Genomic DNA, 19,265 nt, shown 5'->3' on the forward strand with positions numbered 1-19,265 from the left:
TGATGAGAGGCATTGATTGTGTGGATAGTCAGAGGCTTTTTCCCAGGGCTGAAATGGTTGCCACAAGAGGACACAGGTTTAAGGTGCAGGGGAGTAGGTACAGAGGAGATGTCAGGGGTAAGTTTTTTTACGCAGAGTGGTGAGTGTATGGAATGGGCTACTGGCAACGGTGGTGGAGGCGGATACGATAGGGTCTTTTAAGAGTCTTTTGGATAGGTACATGGAGCTTAGAAATTTCTAGAAGCCTAGTAATTTCTAAGGTAGGGACATGTTCGGCACAACTCTGTGGGCTGAAGGGCCTGTATTGTGCTGTAGGTTTTCTATGTTTCTTAAAGGAAAGAATGGAAAAGGCAGGGTTAGACAGTTAGAAGAGTTAGGCACAGTGAACTATTATTTCTGTGATTGAATATGTAACAATTTTACATGATATAGTATAATAAATAATCTTGAGCCGGTTGATTTGTATAGTTTCTCACCTTTAGGTGTTGTTGTACATTGAATTTCAGAAGGACCACTTTTTCTACCGGTGGGATGTTCCACTGACCAGGCAATTACACAATATGTAGTGTCATGTTCCAATCCATCTACTGTCTTAATCCTATCGTTTTCGAAGAAAGTACTCTAAAAGAAGCATCAGATGTATAATAATTGTTTTAAAAATGGTAAATATTTCTACACAAACTTAATTATACAGATTACCCAAAGAAACAATGATTTTTTCTTTAAAGTTTGTATACTAATTATTTACATGTGCATGTGGCTACCCCTGTGCAATAGAACTCTGTGTATAATCCCTGTTGGATTCCTATTGTTATCAACACCTTCTACAGGATGAGTGGAACAAATTGGCTGTCTCTCATGGTTAGCACATTGTTCTTGATCTCACAGTGTTAACCAGATTTTATACGATTTCTCAAACAGGAGAAAATCTGCAGATGCTGGAAATCCAAACAACACACGCAAAATGCTGGAGGAACTCAGTAGGCCAGGCAGCAGTAATACAATTTCTGTCCAATATTCAGATCCATTAAAATACCATTATCATAAAACATAAAATAAAAATTTCTCTTACCAACTTATTGGTCTTATTGTCGATAACAAGCACTTCAAATTTTAAATCATGGAAAATCTGAGTGAGTGGAATAGAGTGAACATCTTGCCATTTTTTGGGGGGTGTCAATGTGATTGAGATGGAACAAACCCCAGCTTCCAGTTTTACTTTTGGGGAAGTGAAGTTTGCTGAAAGTCAAACAAAAATTAAATCTAAGCACACATTTGCAATTTAGACATAACTCAGTTACAGATGCTTGAAGTAAGAATCTAAGAAAAGTATTAGTCCTGTTGGTTTGTTTCCTGATTTGTGAAATAGATTGATAGTCTGGATTTTTATCCTCAGAACTATGAATTTGGCAAGAAGTTGTCAGAGGAAACCAGCATATTATTTCCATTTTCTGCTTTCTGTTTTACTGTGTTTAAAGCACAAAAAAAAGGATTGGCTGAGATATGACTACAATTAAACTCCAAACATGAAAAATCATCATTAAGGGTAACATTGGATTAGTATGTGTGTGGTTGGTGGTTGGTGCAGGCTCAATGTGCCAAAGGGCCTGTTTCTGGGCTGTTTGACTCTGACTCTGTCAGAAATAAATCAAAATCAAAAAAATGTTAAAATTAATGACTGATCTTGCCTAGCCAGAAAAGACAATATGCTTCCTTTGCAAAGACTTAAATTTTATGTAATGATGAATTTTCATTCGTTAATGCTTTGATTTTTCTAATATTTAGTTTCCTATTAAAACCCTATAAATAAAATGGGTTAGAAATCTATCCTTTGTTGTTTGTACTCAGTGGTTAATATGGAATAACACGTTGTGCTCAACTTCCAAATTTGAATCAAACTTCTCACCGAGGGAACTCTGTGAACCTAGCACTCTAAGCACAGGCTTAGAGTAACTGACCAAAGATAAAATGACAGCTTTGAAGCTGCAGAGCAATTTGTTAAGAACTCTTGAGGTCCACGTGTTTGCCTTTCATTAGTAGGCAGCTGTCGATCCCAGGGGATCATGGGTTTGTGCCTCTGGTGGACTGTGTCCTGTGGGTGGGAAGATTTGAAGAACCGGCTGTTGCCCATGCAGCAGGTTCCCCCTCTCCACGTCACTGATGTAGTCCAGGGGAAGGGCAAGCACTGATACAGCTTGGCACCAGCGTCATCACAGAGGTTACCAGAGTGAAGTTGTAAACAACATCAAACTGACTTAGGGATTCCGACTCCGGATTTCTTCCTTGGGGTTTACTTCTGAAGCCTTTCCCATGGGTGGGTACAGCTGCAAGGCAGTGGGTGTTTCAAATCAGAGTTTTCCTTCTCCTTTGCCCCTTTCCTTTGCCCCTTCTCTTGTCAATGGAAACAATTCCGCCGCCACACGTGAAGAGCAAGAGTTGGACTTGGTTGTCAGAGGCTGTTAAAGAAGCACACCATTTGGAGCACTTTATAGGTAGTGGGAACTTATCCCCACTACCATCCCCCCCCCCCCCCCGATATGACAACCTTAGGAAGCTTTCGTTAATTATTTCCAATACACATGCACTATTTACGTATAGTACTCAAGTAGAAACACTGAGATGAATAACTATTCCCTCTGTGTGATGGTGTTGACTCAGGGAGGAAACTATTTGGACAGGAGAACTCACAGCAGTTTTAAATATTTTGACATCAAAGTAGCATTTGCCTCATCACAAGCATTCATCTGTAAATCAGTGCTTATTGAATCAAGCTTAAAGAAAGTGGCAAGTGTCAAATCATTAATGCTTTTTGGAGTTAAACAGATTTATGAAGATTTCTACTGAACGTAGACACTAGATGTTACCTTAGCAGCAGTTCTCTCATGAGCCAAATATAATGCCGTTGAATTTTAAGGAAATTATGCAATAGACATCCCGAGTACTGTATTTCTACAGTTAATTGATTACTTCATCAATATTGGGCATGGATTTATTACCCTTTATTCAGTTGTAACCAAATCCTCAGTGGGACGTGCAAAACCCTCTGCCAGTAATCATGCAACTGTATCTACGCAGAAGAGTTATCCAAGGTAGCCAAGGTGATCGGGATTGCAGGATTGATGGCTTTGTGGCCAAATTTGAGGATGATTCAAAGATTGGTGGAGGCGCAAGTAGTGTTGAGGAGGTAGGTAGCCTGCGGAAGGACGTGGACTGATTGGGAGAATGGGTAAGGAAGCGGCAAAAGGAATACAGCTCAGGAAAGTGTATGGCCATGCACTTTGTAGATGGAATATTTCCTGAATGGAGAGAGAATTCAGAAATTGGATGTGCAAAGGGTCTTGGGAATCTCAGTGCATGATTCCCTATAAGTTAACTTGCAGATTGAATCAGTAGCAAGGAAGGCAAATGCAATGTTAGCATTTATTTCAAGAAGACTAGAATATGAAAGCAAGGATGTGCTGCAGAACTTATAAGGCATTGGTCAAACCACCTATGGAGTTTTGTGAGCAGTTTTGAGCCCCATATCTAAGAAAGGACGTTCAGGCATTGGAGAGGGCCCAGAGGAGGTTCACGAGAATGATCCGGGAATGAAATGGTTAACAAATGAGGAGCATTTGATGGCTCTGTGCCTGTGCTTGCCTTTAAAATTAATGTGACTATATTATTATAATGGCCTTGGAACCTTAAAGACAAAGGGCTTGGAATGTGATATTGACCGTTGAGGAGAGTGCAGTACAGGAACTTGGCCTCCAGCTTATGTCTGTGCTGACCATGACGACAATCCAAACTAATTCCATCGCCTGCACATACCCATCACTCTCTGTGAAACAAAAACCAGGCTCATAAATCTCTTAAACTTTACTTGTCTGGCCTTAAACCTATGCTCTGACCCAAAGGTTTGACCCTTTTCCATTCTGGGAAAATAACTCTGACTATCTAACCCTCTCACAGTTTTATACATGACTGAAACCCGCAGCTTCTGATGCTACAGAGAAAGCAATTTAAGTTTATCCATCATCTCCTTACACAGTATTTAATACTCTCTCATCCAGGCAATATCCTGGTGAACCTCTTCTCTGGGCTCAAGGAACAATTTCAAAGTCTCTACAAATACTTCTCTAATATAAACAAACATAAAACCATCACATCAGTTTTTCATGATTTGTATTCATTGGGGCAGGGGTGAAATGATACACTTACTTTCCATTTCCGGATTGAATCTTCCACTTCTGATCCAATTTGAAAAGCCAGCTTCTGAAACAGACCTTACCCTGGCATAATAATGTTCTTTGTAATCATCTGTTTCATTTGAAAGGTCACAGTATGTTTTTGTAATATTCCAGCATTCGGTTTTGATCCTCCAATCTCTTTCTCCATACCTGATTTTAAAAAATGCATAATTAAAGCTCTTAGCAAACACTAACTTTGCAAAGTCTTGCCCTGTAAAAGGAGGACTATGAATATTCTTGTCATCTGCAAATGAAATTACTGTACATACAACCTATAACGTCTTTACACAGGCTCATTGTCATGGCTGTCTTCACTTAATTGCTCCAGATTTGATGGGGGCTGGATCAAGTGGTAGGTGAGGATAAAGTCATTACGATGGACATTGCTTGTTAGAAGTATGCATGGGGATGCCTGATAGACAAGGGCTGAGTCAGGATCAGGACAACAGTAGTCCAAAGTTTAAACGTCTAAGGAATCGTGTTCTTTTCACACTTCAAAAAAGCCTTCACTTTCAATGAATTCCCAACATAAAAAGATAGTGAATCCTAGAAGTACTTTGAAAAGAAAGCATGCCACTTGATAAATTCTCTTTTAAGTGGTCAAGTTCAAAGTTGAAAGTAATTTTTTTAAGAGTAGTATACAGTACCATATACAACCTTGAGGTTAAACTTCTTGCAGGTATCCGGAGAAACAATACAGTAGAATCCAAGGAAAACCACACACAACAAAGACAAGCAAGCATCCAATATGCAAATGAGGACAAATCATGCAAATAGTAAAAAAAAGTAAACAAATAATATATAGAATATGAATGGCAGAGTCCTGGTGATGAGTGTCTTAAAGAAAATGTAAAGTGCAAGATTAACGAATGAAATCAAACTGTTATCATATGTTGGAGCAGGCAATGAATGGACCAATATTCCTTTCAAATGAATCCAGCTGCCCTTCACCTCCCCCCCCCCACCCCAGTGCACCCTTTCCTTCCCTTTCTCCCATGGTCCACTGTCCTCTCTATCAGATTCCTTCTTCTCCATCCCCTTACCTTCATCTCCCTTCCCTCACCCACCTGACTTCACCTATCACCTTCTAACTAGTCTGCCCTCCCCTTCCCCTGCCTTCCTATCCTGGCATCTTCCCCCTTCCTTTCCAGTCCTGATGAAGGGTCTCGGCCTGAAATGTCAACTGTTGATTCCTTTCCATAGATGCTGCCTGACCTGCTGAGTTCTTCCAGCACTTTACGCATATTAGTCTGTACCCTGCAATTTCTGTTTCAAATACACACTCAGGAAAAAAAGGAACAATTATCAGCATAAGGGGTTTTCCCTTGATTTTTTATATTATAATCGAGAAATAAAAAATCTTGAACTAGTTCCAGAAACAAAAGAGGGAATTGTGACAAATGCAGTCACTGAACATTGTCATTAATCCAAGACCATAAACAAAATTTATAATTTACACAAGTATGTCAATTGTAAACTGTATAGTTAGTTACTCTATGCTCAATTGTACACTACATGTTGAACAGGGCTCCAGAGGAGGATTACAAGAATGATTCTGGGAAAGGAAGGGTTAACATATGAGGAGAGTTCAATAGCTCTGGGCCTGTACTCACTGGAGTTTTGAAGAATGAGGAGAGATCGCATTGAAACCCATCAAATACTGAAAAGCCTAAATAGAGTGGATGTGGAGAGGATGTTTCCAAAAGTGGGAGAGTCTAGGCCCAGAGGGCACAACCTCAGAATAGAGGAAATCCCTTTAGAATAGAGATGAGGGGGAACTTCACTAGCCAAACATTGCCACAGACAGCCATGGAGGCCATATCATTGAGTGTATTTAAAGCAGAGCTCAATAGGTTCTTGATTAGTCAGGGTGTGAAAGGTTACGGGGAGAAGGCAGAAGAATGGGGTTGAGAGGGCTAGTAAATCAGCCATGATGGAATGGTGGAGCAGACTTAATGGGCCAAATGGCCTAATTGTGCTCCTATATCTTACGGTCTTATCTCCTTATAAAGCAGAAAATAATGAAGACACTCAGCGGTTTCCTTCCTGTAGTCACTGCCCGATCTACTGGTGTCTCTGGCATTTCTCTTTCTGTTTCTGATCTTCAGTGAAAACAAATCTTGGATTTTCTTTGGCTGCAAACCTAACTTCAAATAGTTTTAAAATCTTGATTCTTCCAGTATAGTAATGTGTTTTATTTCTCACTGTCGAATACAGCTGACAGCTGGTTCTGGGGCAAACGCAATCAAAGATAATGATGAGTTAATACTGATATGCACTGTAAGATATTGAAATACTTGTTATACGTGCAGGACAATGTAGTTGAACTCATAACTAATAATAAACACGAGAAAGTCTGCAGATGCTGGAAATCCAAAGCAACACACTGTATCTCTAAATAACTAGGTTGCCACACATTGTGGGCTGTAGGGCCTGTACTGTGCTGTAGATACCTATGTTCTATGAAGTATTAATTTCTGGAATATGAAAATGGCAGAGGTAATATATTGTCAGTATGAAATGAAACAAGCTTAAAATCCACAGCAGCATGAATCAAAGATGAATGTAAAGAAGCCTTGTAACAAAATTTTAATCTAATATATAAATTATATGAGGATTAATGAATTACAGTTTCTACCAGGTAAATTATAGACTATATCTCTCTCCTTCTCGTTAGATATTCAAACTATGCCACAGATGTGTCATGAAGACCAGGTCTATGGAACCGTCCCCTTTTCACAGCTTTTCAATGATTTGATTCCTATAATACTTTTCAAACTCCAGCTTGTTACTCTGCCTCACCATTGCTTGCTTTTTATTGCCCCCACAGAACATTGAACTACGGCTTTCTAGAAGGCATTTTAATCTCACCCTCAATACTGACTTGCTCATGTCATCACTTCGAGAGCCAATTTCTTTCACAGCAATTCTGCCTACTCTGTGATGTCATCTGGGAATTCATAAATACTTTGGAGTGAAACTGAACGGTTGTGGTTTGATATTTTCAAATACTTATCTGTTCTAATTGTATATAGAAATCTACAGCACATTACAGGCCCTTCGTCCCACAATGTTATGCCGACCATGTAACCTACTCTAAAGACTGCCTAGAATTTCTCTAGCACATAGCCCTCTATTTTTCTAAGCTCCAAGTACCTATCTAAGAGTCTCTTAAAAGACTCTATTGTATCCACCTCCACCACCATCGCCGGCAGTGTATTCCACGCACTCACCACTCTCTGTGTGAAAAACTTACCCCTAACATCCCCCTTGTATCTACTTCCAAGCACCTTAAAACTATGCCTCCTTGTGTTAGCCATTTCAGCCCTGGGTAAAAGCCTCCGGCGATCCACACGATCAATGCCTCTCATCATTTCATACACCTCTATCAGGTCACCTCTCATCCTCTGTCGCTCCAAGGAGAAAAGGCCAAGTACACTCAACCTCATAAGGCATGCTCCCCAATCCAGGCAACGTCCTTGTAAGCAATATTTATATCATATATTTTTCAGACACAATCTAAGTATTTTCTTTTGTATTGAATATAAATCTGTTGCATGCTTTATTTTGCGGAATAACTGTTTATATTTGCCTCTCTAAAAGTTAACATGCACAGGATGAGTTGGTTGGGAGATTAAGAAACCTATTTAAACAATAATTCAGATTAGACCAGAAGAAATAATTCAACTTTGCATACAAATTGATGCACAGATAGATAACAAATCTATGTAAAGTGGAACATGTCTTTGTGCTTCTACAGTGTGGAAAATGTGGTCAGTAAGGTGAAAATGTCATGAGAAGCTGCATCTGCAAATATGTGGTTTACCTTTCTATATTGTTTTCACATTGACCTATTGCACTACTCTAAATATTAATTTTAATTCCAATCACATCTTTCTAGTTCTAATTCTTACCAAGAACACAATAAAAAAGGAGTAACACAATTAAAATTAATACTACTGATTAAGACAAGTTTCCTACCTTATAGGGGTTAAAAAGTACATGATTCAGAGATTAACTGACTACTACAACACAGTAGTTTAAGGCTGTTTAATATAGACCACTAGATGTCAAAACAGCCATTGTATAGTATTTTGAATATCACATAATAAGTAAGAATTCTGTTTGCAAAGAGCACATATTGTGGTTAGCAAAACATTTACATTTCTGAATGGGGTTGCTAATTGAATTTTATGGAAGGGGACAGTAACTCTCACTTTTCTAGTGATATGTTCTAGTATGTTGTTAAATCATGGCACATATTAAAATTTTAAAAATTAAGAGTCGGTCACATGTTACAGCAGCTTTCCTTCTAACAGTGCATATAAATCAGCCCCCAATCATGAGACAAATATTTCTTCCTGATCCCTGTGACTAATCCAGCTATTTCAAATTGATCTGGAGAATTCCAAATAGTCACAAGGTGGTGAATAAATTGTAGTTTAGTAGGCAGAAAAAGAGGTCACTAAAATACCTAATTTGGTAGGCTACCACACGTGTGTCTTGATGACTGAGAGGAATATAATGGATAGACCAGAGGTGGAATTGTAGTCAAATTGTTACATGGAAATGAGGAAATATTATTTCCAAAAATACATATATTTTTCATTTCTGATTAGCATAACAGCAAAATTATTTTTTAAAATATCACTTCCTACCTGCTCTTTATTGTTATTGGGCCAATTATTAGAATTGCCAGGAATTTTTCCCTACAATACTTCAGTGGGAAATGAAATCAGAAATGCTGGAATAATCATTAGATTGGACAGTGTCTATGGAGAGAAGACAGCGAGAGTGAGAGAGAGAGTGTGAGAGAGAGAGAGAGTGTGTGAGTGTTACAGGTTGATTGTCTATTATCAGAACTTCAAACAATTAAAAGGCATGTCTTGAGGTGCAGAGAAGGGGAAATTATGGAGAAAACAAAGGATTAGGGTGCAGACCAAGAGAAAATGGATGACACAGATTACTGTTGCTTGAGAGGGAGAAGTCTTGCTGACGGCAATGAACCTGTCTCAAGAAGGTGCAAGTGGAGAGAACACAGAAAAGGGAAAAAATCTCTCAGAATGAAAATTGGACCAGATCTGTGAGCTACAATGTGCCTGGGTTGAAAGTAAATCTGAAATCAAAGAGAATGCTGGAAAAGTCCAACAGGCCAGGCATCATCTGTGGAGACAGAAAAACTGAGCTCCATCAAAATAGGCAAAGGGTTAACAAGCCAAAAATGAAGTTGCTGGAAAATTAAATTTTAAAAAGCAATGTAAAGAGAGAGAATGAGAATAGAAATTACATTTTATAATGCACGCTGAACAGTTGCTTCCCATTCTCTCTCCTGGTAGGCCGTTCCCAGTGTAGGACATTCTGCAAGTTTACTGACAGGAAATGCACACTTCTAGGTGCAGGAAGAGTGCTTTCCTTAGAATTCTCTGAAAAATAAACCAAAAGGAGCAATGTTAGACTGTATACAGCAGTCAAATAAAATTGCACAAGGATGGTCAACATGCAAAATAACCTGAGCATGTTGGTACCTATACTCCATAAAATCATCTCTACTTTGGAAAGGTCAGGGAGGCTCTCCAGATACCAACTGACCTGCTCAGTTCTTCTAGCAGCTTGGTTTTGCTCCAGATTTCAGCATCTGCATCTCTTGAACCTGTTTAACTTCCCAGCTCCACACTTCTATTGATGAAGCTCAAGTAGTGTTTCCCTTATTAATCACTTTCTCAACTGCACAGCTACTGTAATGCCACTTTCTTCTGCTGCTGACCTCACTCTAGAATAGTATCTTTTTGGTGATCAGATAAAGCCAACAAATCAATAGGTTGGTGTGCAGGTTCCTGTCACCAGCTGTAGAGTTTCGGATCCCAAGGGGGGTGTCAGGGAGGTGGCATGTTCCCAAACCAATCTGTGACCTGTTTATTTCAATCTCCTTTAAGTAACGTTGAAGTAAGACACACGAGCATTGCTAGCCATGCATGTGTGGATGAGAACTGACGAATTGCCAGTCCTGACATGTACATAAGATCAGTGGAAGTATGTGGTCAATGCACAGAAAGTCTCTGTCAGGCACCGCTCAGTCTCCACCCAACCAACAGGAGTCACCTGGCACTCGTTTCCAACTATCAGCTGCAGCCTATTTAAACCAGGCTCCCATCCCCAATCCTTGCCCCACTGCTCTGCATTTGGGTTAGTAGACCATCATTAAAGTTGGATGAAATACCGGGGAAAAGCAGAACCTACTGTATGAAACTAACAGCTTTTGAAAAAAGTGGGGAACATTGAAAGAAAATAGTAAAAATATTCAAAAATATGGGATAATAAATTTAATTTTGGTTCGTCCTGACAATTCAATGTTGAGGTCCTGACTGTGTTTCACTAGACTTGCTGTTAATGCACTTTCAGCAACGAAGAGCTCTGCTGTGTAGTGAATAACGGCATCTGCTGCAGCAGGCAATGCAAGGAGTACAGTCAGGGTCACTTTCACCATCCCGCTAATGAATAAAACATGAGATTTCCTTTACAAACAGGAAATATGGAAAGCATCAACCCATATTGTCTTGTCCATAATAACAGTTTCAGGTGCAAACTGTAAATTAAAATTGAACTCCAATATGTTTTGAATTGTTAGGTAGGTTGCAGGATAGAATGGCGATTGATAGTGACTTAGAATCAGACAACATAAATACTTCCTCAGCTATGGATAATATTGTAAAGAGGAATAAAATTAAGAGTGATGAAAATCTATCCACAAAAGACTGGACTTGAAGTTCCTTCCCCCTTCGTTGTATGTATGTTGCTCAGTAAAAGCATGTCGATGCACACATCCTCACGAATATATCTCCGAACATATTACTGACTATCCTTTGAAATATGTTAATAAATGGATACAAGTTCATCTGCATTCCTCCTGTACCTCCTGGGGATTCATGTCAAACCTTAAACCTCAAAGTGATAGCTAATGATTACTCCAAGATGATTTATAGACCCATTGTGGAGTCAGAGAGTGAAACAGTAGAGAAGCAGGTTCTCTGACCACCATGTCCATGCTGACTATGGAGTACCGGCTGTTCTAATCCCATTTTTCAGTTCCTGGATCATAGCCTTCTGTGCCCCGCTGTTTCAGGAGCTTGTCTAGACATTCCTTTACTGCTGTGAGAATCTCTGCCTGCAGCACCCACTCAGGCGATGTGTTCTAGGAGCCAACCATTCTCTCGATGACTGGAGATTAAATCTTTACAGAATAGTCAGCATGGTACTCAGCATTAGAGTGAACTTGATCTGGAATTTCAGACAATGGTGTGCTTTGAAAATTAAATGTGGGGAAGTTTCTGTGACAGTGCTTTGAATTACTGGCTGTGGGTGTATAGGATTAACTACATACGTACAGTACGTGCCTGTCAGTGGAGCTATTGGGGGGTGGGGGTTGCTAGTTGTGAATGGTAGTCGTTGTGTGTGGGGGGGCGGGATGAAGAACTGTGCAGAAATAATGGAGCCAGTCTGAATTGGACAAATGGACTAAAATTTAGGGGCCGTCTATGTAACAGTGTATGAGATTCATCCGATTTTCTAAAATGATCGCACTCAAGCATAACAAGGAGAATACCTGCTTCAATGCAATGACATTTTACATCAAGTCAAAAGCATTTAATTTAAAACTTGGTGATTGCCAGAAGGATAAGCAGCGTTGAAAGAAGAGGTCCTTAGCTAGCAATGACATGTTTTTAAAATGCATAATACAATGCCTTTAGTGCCCCCCAGGTACTTCAAAGCTAACAAACAAACATAACTTTACAACGCTCTTTCACAACACTTCAATGGCTTTTTCTCAGCCATTTAAAGTGTTGTCAAAAGGGAAACATTGCAGAAAAAGTGTTCATCAGGGGTGTCATAATGCAATCAATCATGTGGTATTACGCTGTGATCTGTTTTTTATTAAATCGTGAAATAACTGTTAATCCTGATATCAGAAAAATACATCAGATCTTCAGTAAGGGGTAGCATCTATCACTGAGGCACTTAGAGAACAAGTACATTAACATGTAATATCTGGGAAATCCAATGGTTTCTGCTTTGTTTGAAATACCTTGACTCCTGTAACTATCTGACTATTTTTCTATGTTCAGACATTCCCTGCTCAGCACAAAGATTTAAATTTGTGCTGGATGAATCAGAAAGTTTGTGATAGGTTTTACTGATGACAGAACTGAAACTGGTGGTAATCCTCAGAGGTCCCTGCAGCATCTGCAGAATGAGGGACTGGGTTAGCTTTTCTGGCTGACCTTTCTGCAAGCTCTAATTGTGGTGGTAGGGTGGGGGAAGCAGGTTGGAAAGGTCAGAGAGGATTTCGTGACAAGGTGGAGTCGGAGGTTGTCCAGGTGATAGATGTGCTATTGGTGCCATCTGATGAATGTTTGTGACTGACAGATGATCTGCCAGAGGGAAGACTAAATGGGAGAAGATGAATGAGCGCAACAGAGAGGGAAAACAAAGCTGGAAATGAGAGAAATAGAACACTATAGATGCTGGACAAAAGAGAATACCGAGAATACCCAGCAGATCAGGCCACTCTCTGTGGTAACATTAAAAATGGAGTTGATTCCATTGATAGGTGACTTTACTTCAGAACCAGAGAGCAGCCAATATCCAATATCCATTCCAAGCTCACAGACTCCAACAACACCTTGTCCACATCTCTTCCAACTCACAGATGCCCTACTATTACTCTAGTTTCTCAGGCTCCATAATAGTTGACCATATGACTTTCCTCAGCAGTGCTTCCAAAATGTTTTGGAAATAGAACTAGGGGACATTACCTCAAAACTCTGGTGAGTAGATTTAGATTGGAAATTAGGAAAAGCTGCTTTTCAAGAGGGTAGTGATCTGTGGAATTCTTTGCTTATGAAAGCATTAAATATACATTATTTAAGATAGAATTAGATATACATTTGCATAGCAGGGGAATTAAGGGGTATAGGGAAAAGACAGGTAGGAGGAGCTGAGTCCATGGCCAGATCAACCAGGAGTTTATTGAATGACCGACTGCTGCTCTTATTTATTATGTTCTTACGATTTTTGTTGTCCTTATGTCTTTCTTTTCTCCATAACAATGGCATCCCCTCTACAATAGTTGACAGGACTATCAAATGCACCTGCTCTCTTTCCTGTGTTTCAGCTGTCACCACTCTTCTCCAGCCAAACCTAAGACAGGGCAGCACACACAAAATGCTGGAGGAACTCAGCAGGCGAGGCAGCCTCTATGGAGGGGAATATACAGTCATCGTTTCAGGGTTCCTTTCACCATTCCATCAGCTTCCTAATTCAATAGCACATTGGAACACAAAGGGAAATGGGCATAATACAGGCAAATTGGAATAACACAGATAGGCACCATAGTTGCATGGATGAGCTTTTCAGGTTGAAATTGGACTACAGCAATGTTGTTGGCTGTTAAATATGAACCAAAGTAGCAGCAAGCCAAAGACAAAGATAAATAAAACTGTTGGATCACACTTCACCTATAACCCAACCAATATTCCAAAGTCCTCCTCATAAACGCCCAGGGATTGTTATTTAAATTGCAATGAAGTTATATTTCACAGCAATCTGTAAAGTTAGGGCCTGACAGATTGTTCCAATTGCCAATAAGGAGATTTGTTGATTCATGATGTGCTATACCATATGACGAAGGTGATCATGGTCTTTCCATGACCGTGACTGTCCTTGGCAGATTTTTTTACAGAAGTGGTTTGCTATTACCCTCACCTGGACAGTATCTTTACAAGACAGGTCACCCCAGCCATTATCAATACTCTTCAGAGATTGTCAGTAGTCACAAACAGAATTTGTGATATGCACTAGCTGTTTATACAACCTGCTCTCATCGCTTCAAGTGACCCTGATCTGGGGTGGGGGGACTAAGTAGGTGCTAAATCTTGCCCAATGGTGACCTGCAAGCCAGCAGAGGGATGCAGCACCTCACACCTCCCTTGGTAGAGACATATCTCCACCCCACCACCCAAGTAAGGAAGTAAGGGGAGCAATCACAATGCAGTGATGAGTGGAGGAGGATATGGCTGGAGCAATACCAGGTGTATCTATAAACAGGTGATGATTGGGTAAAACTGCAAATGAACAGCAGGTGTAGCTAAGCAATGGATCAGATCAGAGCTCTGTATTCCTGCATCTATCTGTGAGTAAACAGATAACAGGTTTCAAGGCATTCATAACCTGAGTGAACACACCAACCCCAAGAATGAGGCTGAATTTTCAACCATCCTCAGCAGGAGTGCTAGGTGGATAATCCTCTCAAAGTTCTCAGCAACACAGGTGTCAGTTGTCAGCCAATTAGATTCACTCCAGAGCACTGGACATAGCAAAGACTACAAAACCTGCGTAGGGAGAACAGAATGTCATGTGGTCTCTCTTCACATCTGGGATGAGTGCTTGCTTCCTCAGGACAATATAAACTACCTACAGGCCAGGGGTGAAACAGAAGTGTGGGAACCTGTTGCAGAGGCGTGATACCTGCTGATGTCTAGAAATTCTTTACCTTGTTATTCCACATTTTTATAATATTCACCTTTCAGTTAAAGGCTCAATTTGAATTCCATTCATTGCTCCACCACGACTGCATTGACTTTAGTAAACTAGTTCATCTCCATTCTTTAAAGGTGCATCATCAATCAGGGCTTGGTTTACCTTTTGCTTTATGAGTACAAAAACTAAACAGCTTATTGATCAAGTGTTAAGCATGAAATGTTAATTAAGCTAAACAGGATCCTTACGTTTAGAATGCAAAATGTCAACAATACTGAAAGTCTGCAATCTAAAAGCAGAAAAATACTACAAATATTCAGCCAGCCATTCAGAGCTAGTATTTTAGACTGATGAACTGGTTCTGAAAAATTATCAGCCTTAAATGCTATCCACTTATTCCTTCACAAATGTTATCTGGACTTGCTGAGAAAGAACTACTTTCTATAAGTGCGATATAAAACAGGACATCTTTCACGAGCTCAAAACATGGGTGCATAATATCACATGCAAACAAGCATTATTTTAATGTGATTTGTCTCTTCCAATGGCATTATTTATTTTACAACCTTGATAAAATTTAACCCTTCTGAATCTCTACTGCCCATGCCTTACCCCAGGTATGCAGTTCACAACAGTTCACCCACTGTTCACAAAACAAATGGTCTGGAGCAGGAGTGAGCCACACCGTGCAGTGAACTTTCCACATCAGTTACTGAGGCCATGGATGATCCATTCCTGACAGCCAGCCCAACTTTCCTGTCTGGTTTCTTCACCTTTAATTCCAAAAATCATCTGTCTCAGTTATACTTACTGTACATACCCATGAGCTACAGATTTTTTGGGCAGTGAATTCCAGAGATTTAGGAAACTGAGAAAAGTTACTCAAAGGTCTTAAACTTGTTATTTCTAACCGTTCAGCAGGAGTGGCATCCTCACCGTCTCTGCCTGTCATTCCCTCCGAATGTTCCTCTTTATCTGAACTCCAGACCGGAGAAGCTCACTCCACTAAACCTTTCCTAAAATGGCACCCAGGAATTAGTATAGTGAAACCTTTGCTGTATCACATCCAAAACAAGTGTACCCATCCCCAAATATACAGTGACTTTCCTCACAGTATCCCAGGCTTGGGCCCACCAAGACATCACGTTTTTGTATTCCTCGCTCTCTCTATTATATTCCACTTGCCTCTTTAACTATTTGCTGGGTTAGGAAGCCAACTCTGATTGAACACCAACACTTAAGGATCTGCTTCATTAAACTTCTTTGGCTTTTTGCCCGGTTATTTAACATGTCAGCATTCTTTTGCAAAAACCTTGTCATCCTTAGAATTAATTTTGCCTCCTTTATTTATGAACTTGGATATATTACACACTGGCCCTCCATCTATTCCTTTCCCTTCCATTGATGTAAGAGGCCTCAGGCCTGATCAGTGAGGATATACAGAATGGCTCAGGCTTCACAGATTACTTGAGTGAAGAAATCGAGGTTCACAACCCTGGGAGAAGAGATTTCTCAACCGCACTAACCTTCGGCTTGTGCTTTGGGAAGTGTTTTATTACAAAATAGTAGCTTAGATCTCACTGATGATGAACGTCACCGTGACCTTCATTACACCATTGTCAACACTGGCTGTCTACGATAGAAAGTTAAGAGCTCAGAATCTGTACAAAGCTAACAGTCCAGCAGGCAATAACGATCATTGTTTTCCTGCATGCCTTTATGTTGTGAATGCAAGGACAGAATTCCCAACACCTGGGCCCTAATTACACTTTGTTAACTCCAATCAGCAGTCCTCATTCTTTGTTGGGCTGCCAAGGCAGACACTTTAGTCCATGGTCTGCCATTGCAATAGTTCATCAGGTAGAGAGAGGTGACAATCCAAGGATGTTTTCAAAGCCTCCCTGAAAAGTATGATATTCTCACCAACTCCTGAAAATCCCTGATCCATTATCACTGTAAGTGGAGAAAGAGCACTCAAAGACAGCACTGAAAGTCCATCTGTTAGAAGTATGTAAACTTGCAGCGTAAAATAACATAGTAACAAACCGTCTTGCAAACTACCCATCTGCCACAATGGCATTGCTAGCCAAAGATTCTGCCAAAGACAGAGAGAAAGCAACTCCAGCTTGTGAGTCTCCCAAAGTAGAAAAGAGGAATATTCATAAGAAATGAGAGCAAATGTTACAGAACAAAAAAAAAACTGATATACAGTACTTCATACAAAAACAGTAGCAATAAGAACACAAAAGTGAAAAAGTAATAGTAGATTGAAAGTAAATGTGAAGCAGACTCAATGGGCCAAATGGCCTAATACTGCCCCTATATCGTATGGTCTTATGAGCATAATGCACTGATGATCAGCAACAAAAGGGGTGAGAAAAACTTATAAAAATTTATCAGTGAGGGAGCTCAGAGCAGAATGCTGATAGCCTAAGTAATAAAATTCGAAAAATGCAATTACAGGCAAATAAAGGCAATGAAGTGATAAGTATTGCACAGTAAACATGATTAAGAAATAAATATTTCTGTGCACCTGTATAAGGTTTTCTAAAGGCAAAAGAAGTGGGAATACAGGAGTAACCACAACATTGATAAAGGAAGCACAGAAATCAGGGAAAAAGCAATTCCAGGGAAACTGTGCAGCAGAAGTATTAAAGGAGCCAAACTTCTGGCAAGAGTCACGAGCTGAACTTCTTTTGGTAATGCTGCAGTGATAGAATAAGTAACTGCAGAAAACAGTGGTTAAAACTGTTCAAATGGATTAAGAAAACATAAAAATAGTTTGAAAATCTTTTACATTACACAGTGTTTCTGCCCACAGCGTAAGGGAATACAATCGAAAACATGATTTCTGAGCTGCTGATGAAGAAGGAACAGTTTCGGACACAGTGCAAGTGTGTGGCGTTACCGCCACTGTTCTGAATGGAGGTGTCAGCAGCGAGCGAGTCGATCACGATGCTGCCTCCGCAATCAGCGATAAGCGACACCAGAAGGGACGGCGACGTCCTTCCTTGAGACCATTACTGAATCCAGATGAAGCTTTACGACCGTCTAAATGGTTTTGTAATTATCATTACCGATTTAAACCCAGATTTATTTAACACTGAATTTAAATTTCCTAATTCATGTGTTATTATCAATGCAAAAGAAAAAACCTAATCCAGTTCTCTGATTTCAAACATTAACCCGGTTTCTCTTCAACAGATAGTGTCTTCCCTTTTCCAGTTTCTGTAGTTTGTCCATTTTCATCCTATTGAGCAAACCGGTCTACCCTCTCCCTGCGATTATTGTGTCCAAACACCAGTAATAATACAGAACAAGTGGCATTATTCTATTATAGTCGCTGTAGGCAGCCACGACAGAACAACATGACAACAGAAATATGCTTTTACAACCAAGCGGGGTTTAACGAACGGCGGATCTGAATTATTCCCCGAGTGAGTTCTAGAACAAACATGGGTAAAATTAAAGGGTAGGGGGAGTGACATGTCAGTCTTACCTGCTTCAGCCTGAAGAATGAGTAAGGCCACGAGGAAAAGCCCCGTGAGGAACATTATTTATGTGTCCGCAGCTACACCAGGCATCCGATGAATGTTACAATATTCCGCGGCGGTGGCTGCTACCGCCACGCACCCAGCCAGACAGAGAGAGAGAGACAGACAGACAGACAAACAGCGACAGAGTGAGAGAACGCACTCGTGGTTTGCTCAGCAGATGAAGAAAATGAAACTTAGAGCCCTCTGCTCTGCTCGCGGGGGTGAGGTGTAACCGCGGTACATCCACGTACACTCACAAGGCTTGCACCTCAGGGCACAGAAACAACGTGCCTTCCTGATCTGGGAACAGGGAGCGCGCACAAGGGTAAATTAGCCATTTGTGGCTTTACATTTAAAGGTGAAATTAGTAAATACGAATAAAATTAACGAGGACACCACAGGGCAGGTGATGTTTTGCAGCTAATTTCTATATACCCAAACCCAGTACAGTGAAAGTCTATGCTCCTACCCTTGTGGAATGACAAGTTCTCGAGTACTGGCAAATAAGCACTTGACGCTACAAATCTGAACCGAAAATAGAACATGTTGGAAAAACTTCAGGCGGCATTGATGGAAAGTGAAACGATAAATATTTCTAAACTGCTTCTATTTCTTTCTTTTATTGGCTGTATCATCATCTACACGGAGAGTGCTCATAGCTGGTTACACAAGACATGGACAGCTTTCGGAAACTCTAAGGGTGGTTTCTTTATTGTGGGATTTCTCTTCCTAAAAAGATCACCTTGGCACTCTGCACTTCATCACTTGACAAAAAGAACAGCAATCCCGAAACAAACTATTACTGGGAGTATGCACATAGGCAAAAGAGTAGTTGGATCATATCTAATGCAGCGTCAATACTAGTAGTTTCATGCCAAGGATCCTTGGGGACCTGAATCACCCCAACCACAATCTGTTTCAGCTGCTACCATCCGGGAAATGGTACCACAGCATAAAAGCCAGGACC

At 40.3% G+C, this 19,265-nt stretch overlaps 1 protein-coding gene across 3 annotated transcripts in view; it reads right to left on the reverse strand.

The window, feature by feature from the left end:
• The window catches only part of LOC134359283 (uncharacterized), a 32,060-nt gene extending 13,353 nt beyond the window's left edge, over positions 1 to 18,707 (reverse strand). Inside the window, exons 1-5 of one of the 3 annotated variants that reach the window (XM_063072258.1) lie at positions 18,262 to 18,707; positions 9,517 to 9,652; positions 4,201 to 4,379; positions 1,073 to 1,239; positions 477 to 621 (exon numbers count right to left, since the gene is read on the reverse strand). In XM_063072258.1, the coding sequence (XP_062928328.1) occupies positions 477 to 621; positions 1,073 to 1,239; positions 4,201 to 4,379; positions 9,517 to 9,652; positions 18,262 to 18,316 (682 nt within the window). In that variant the 5' untranslated portion in view covers positions 18,317 to 18,707. The other 2 variants (XM_063072268.1, XM_063072278.1) reach the window with 2 other exon arrangements.
• Between the last annotated feature and the right edge of the window lie 558 nt (positions 18,708 to 19,265).

Source organism: Mobula hypostoma, chromosome 2 (assembly GCF_963921235.1).
Source record: "Mobula hypostoma chromosome 2, sMobHyp1.1, whole genome shotgun sequence".
In the NCBI taxonomy this organism is placed as follows: domain Eukaryota; kingdom Metazoa; phylum Chordata; class Chondrichthyes; order Myliobatiformes; family Myliobatidae; genus Mobula; species Mobula hypostoma.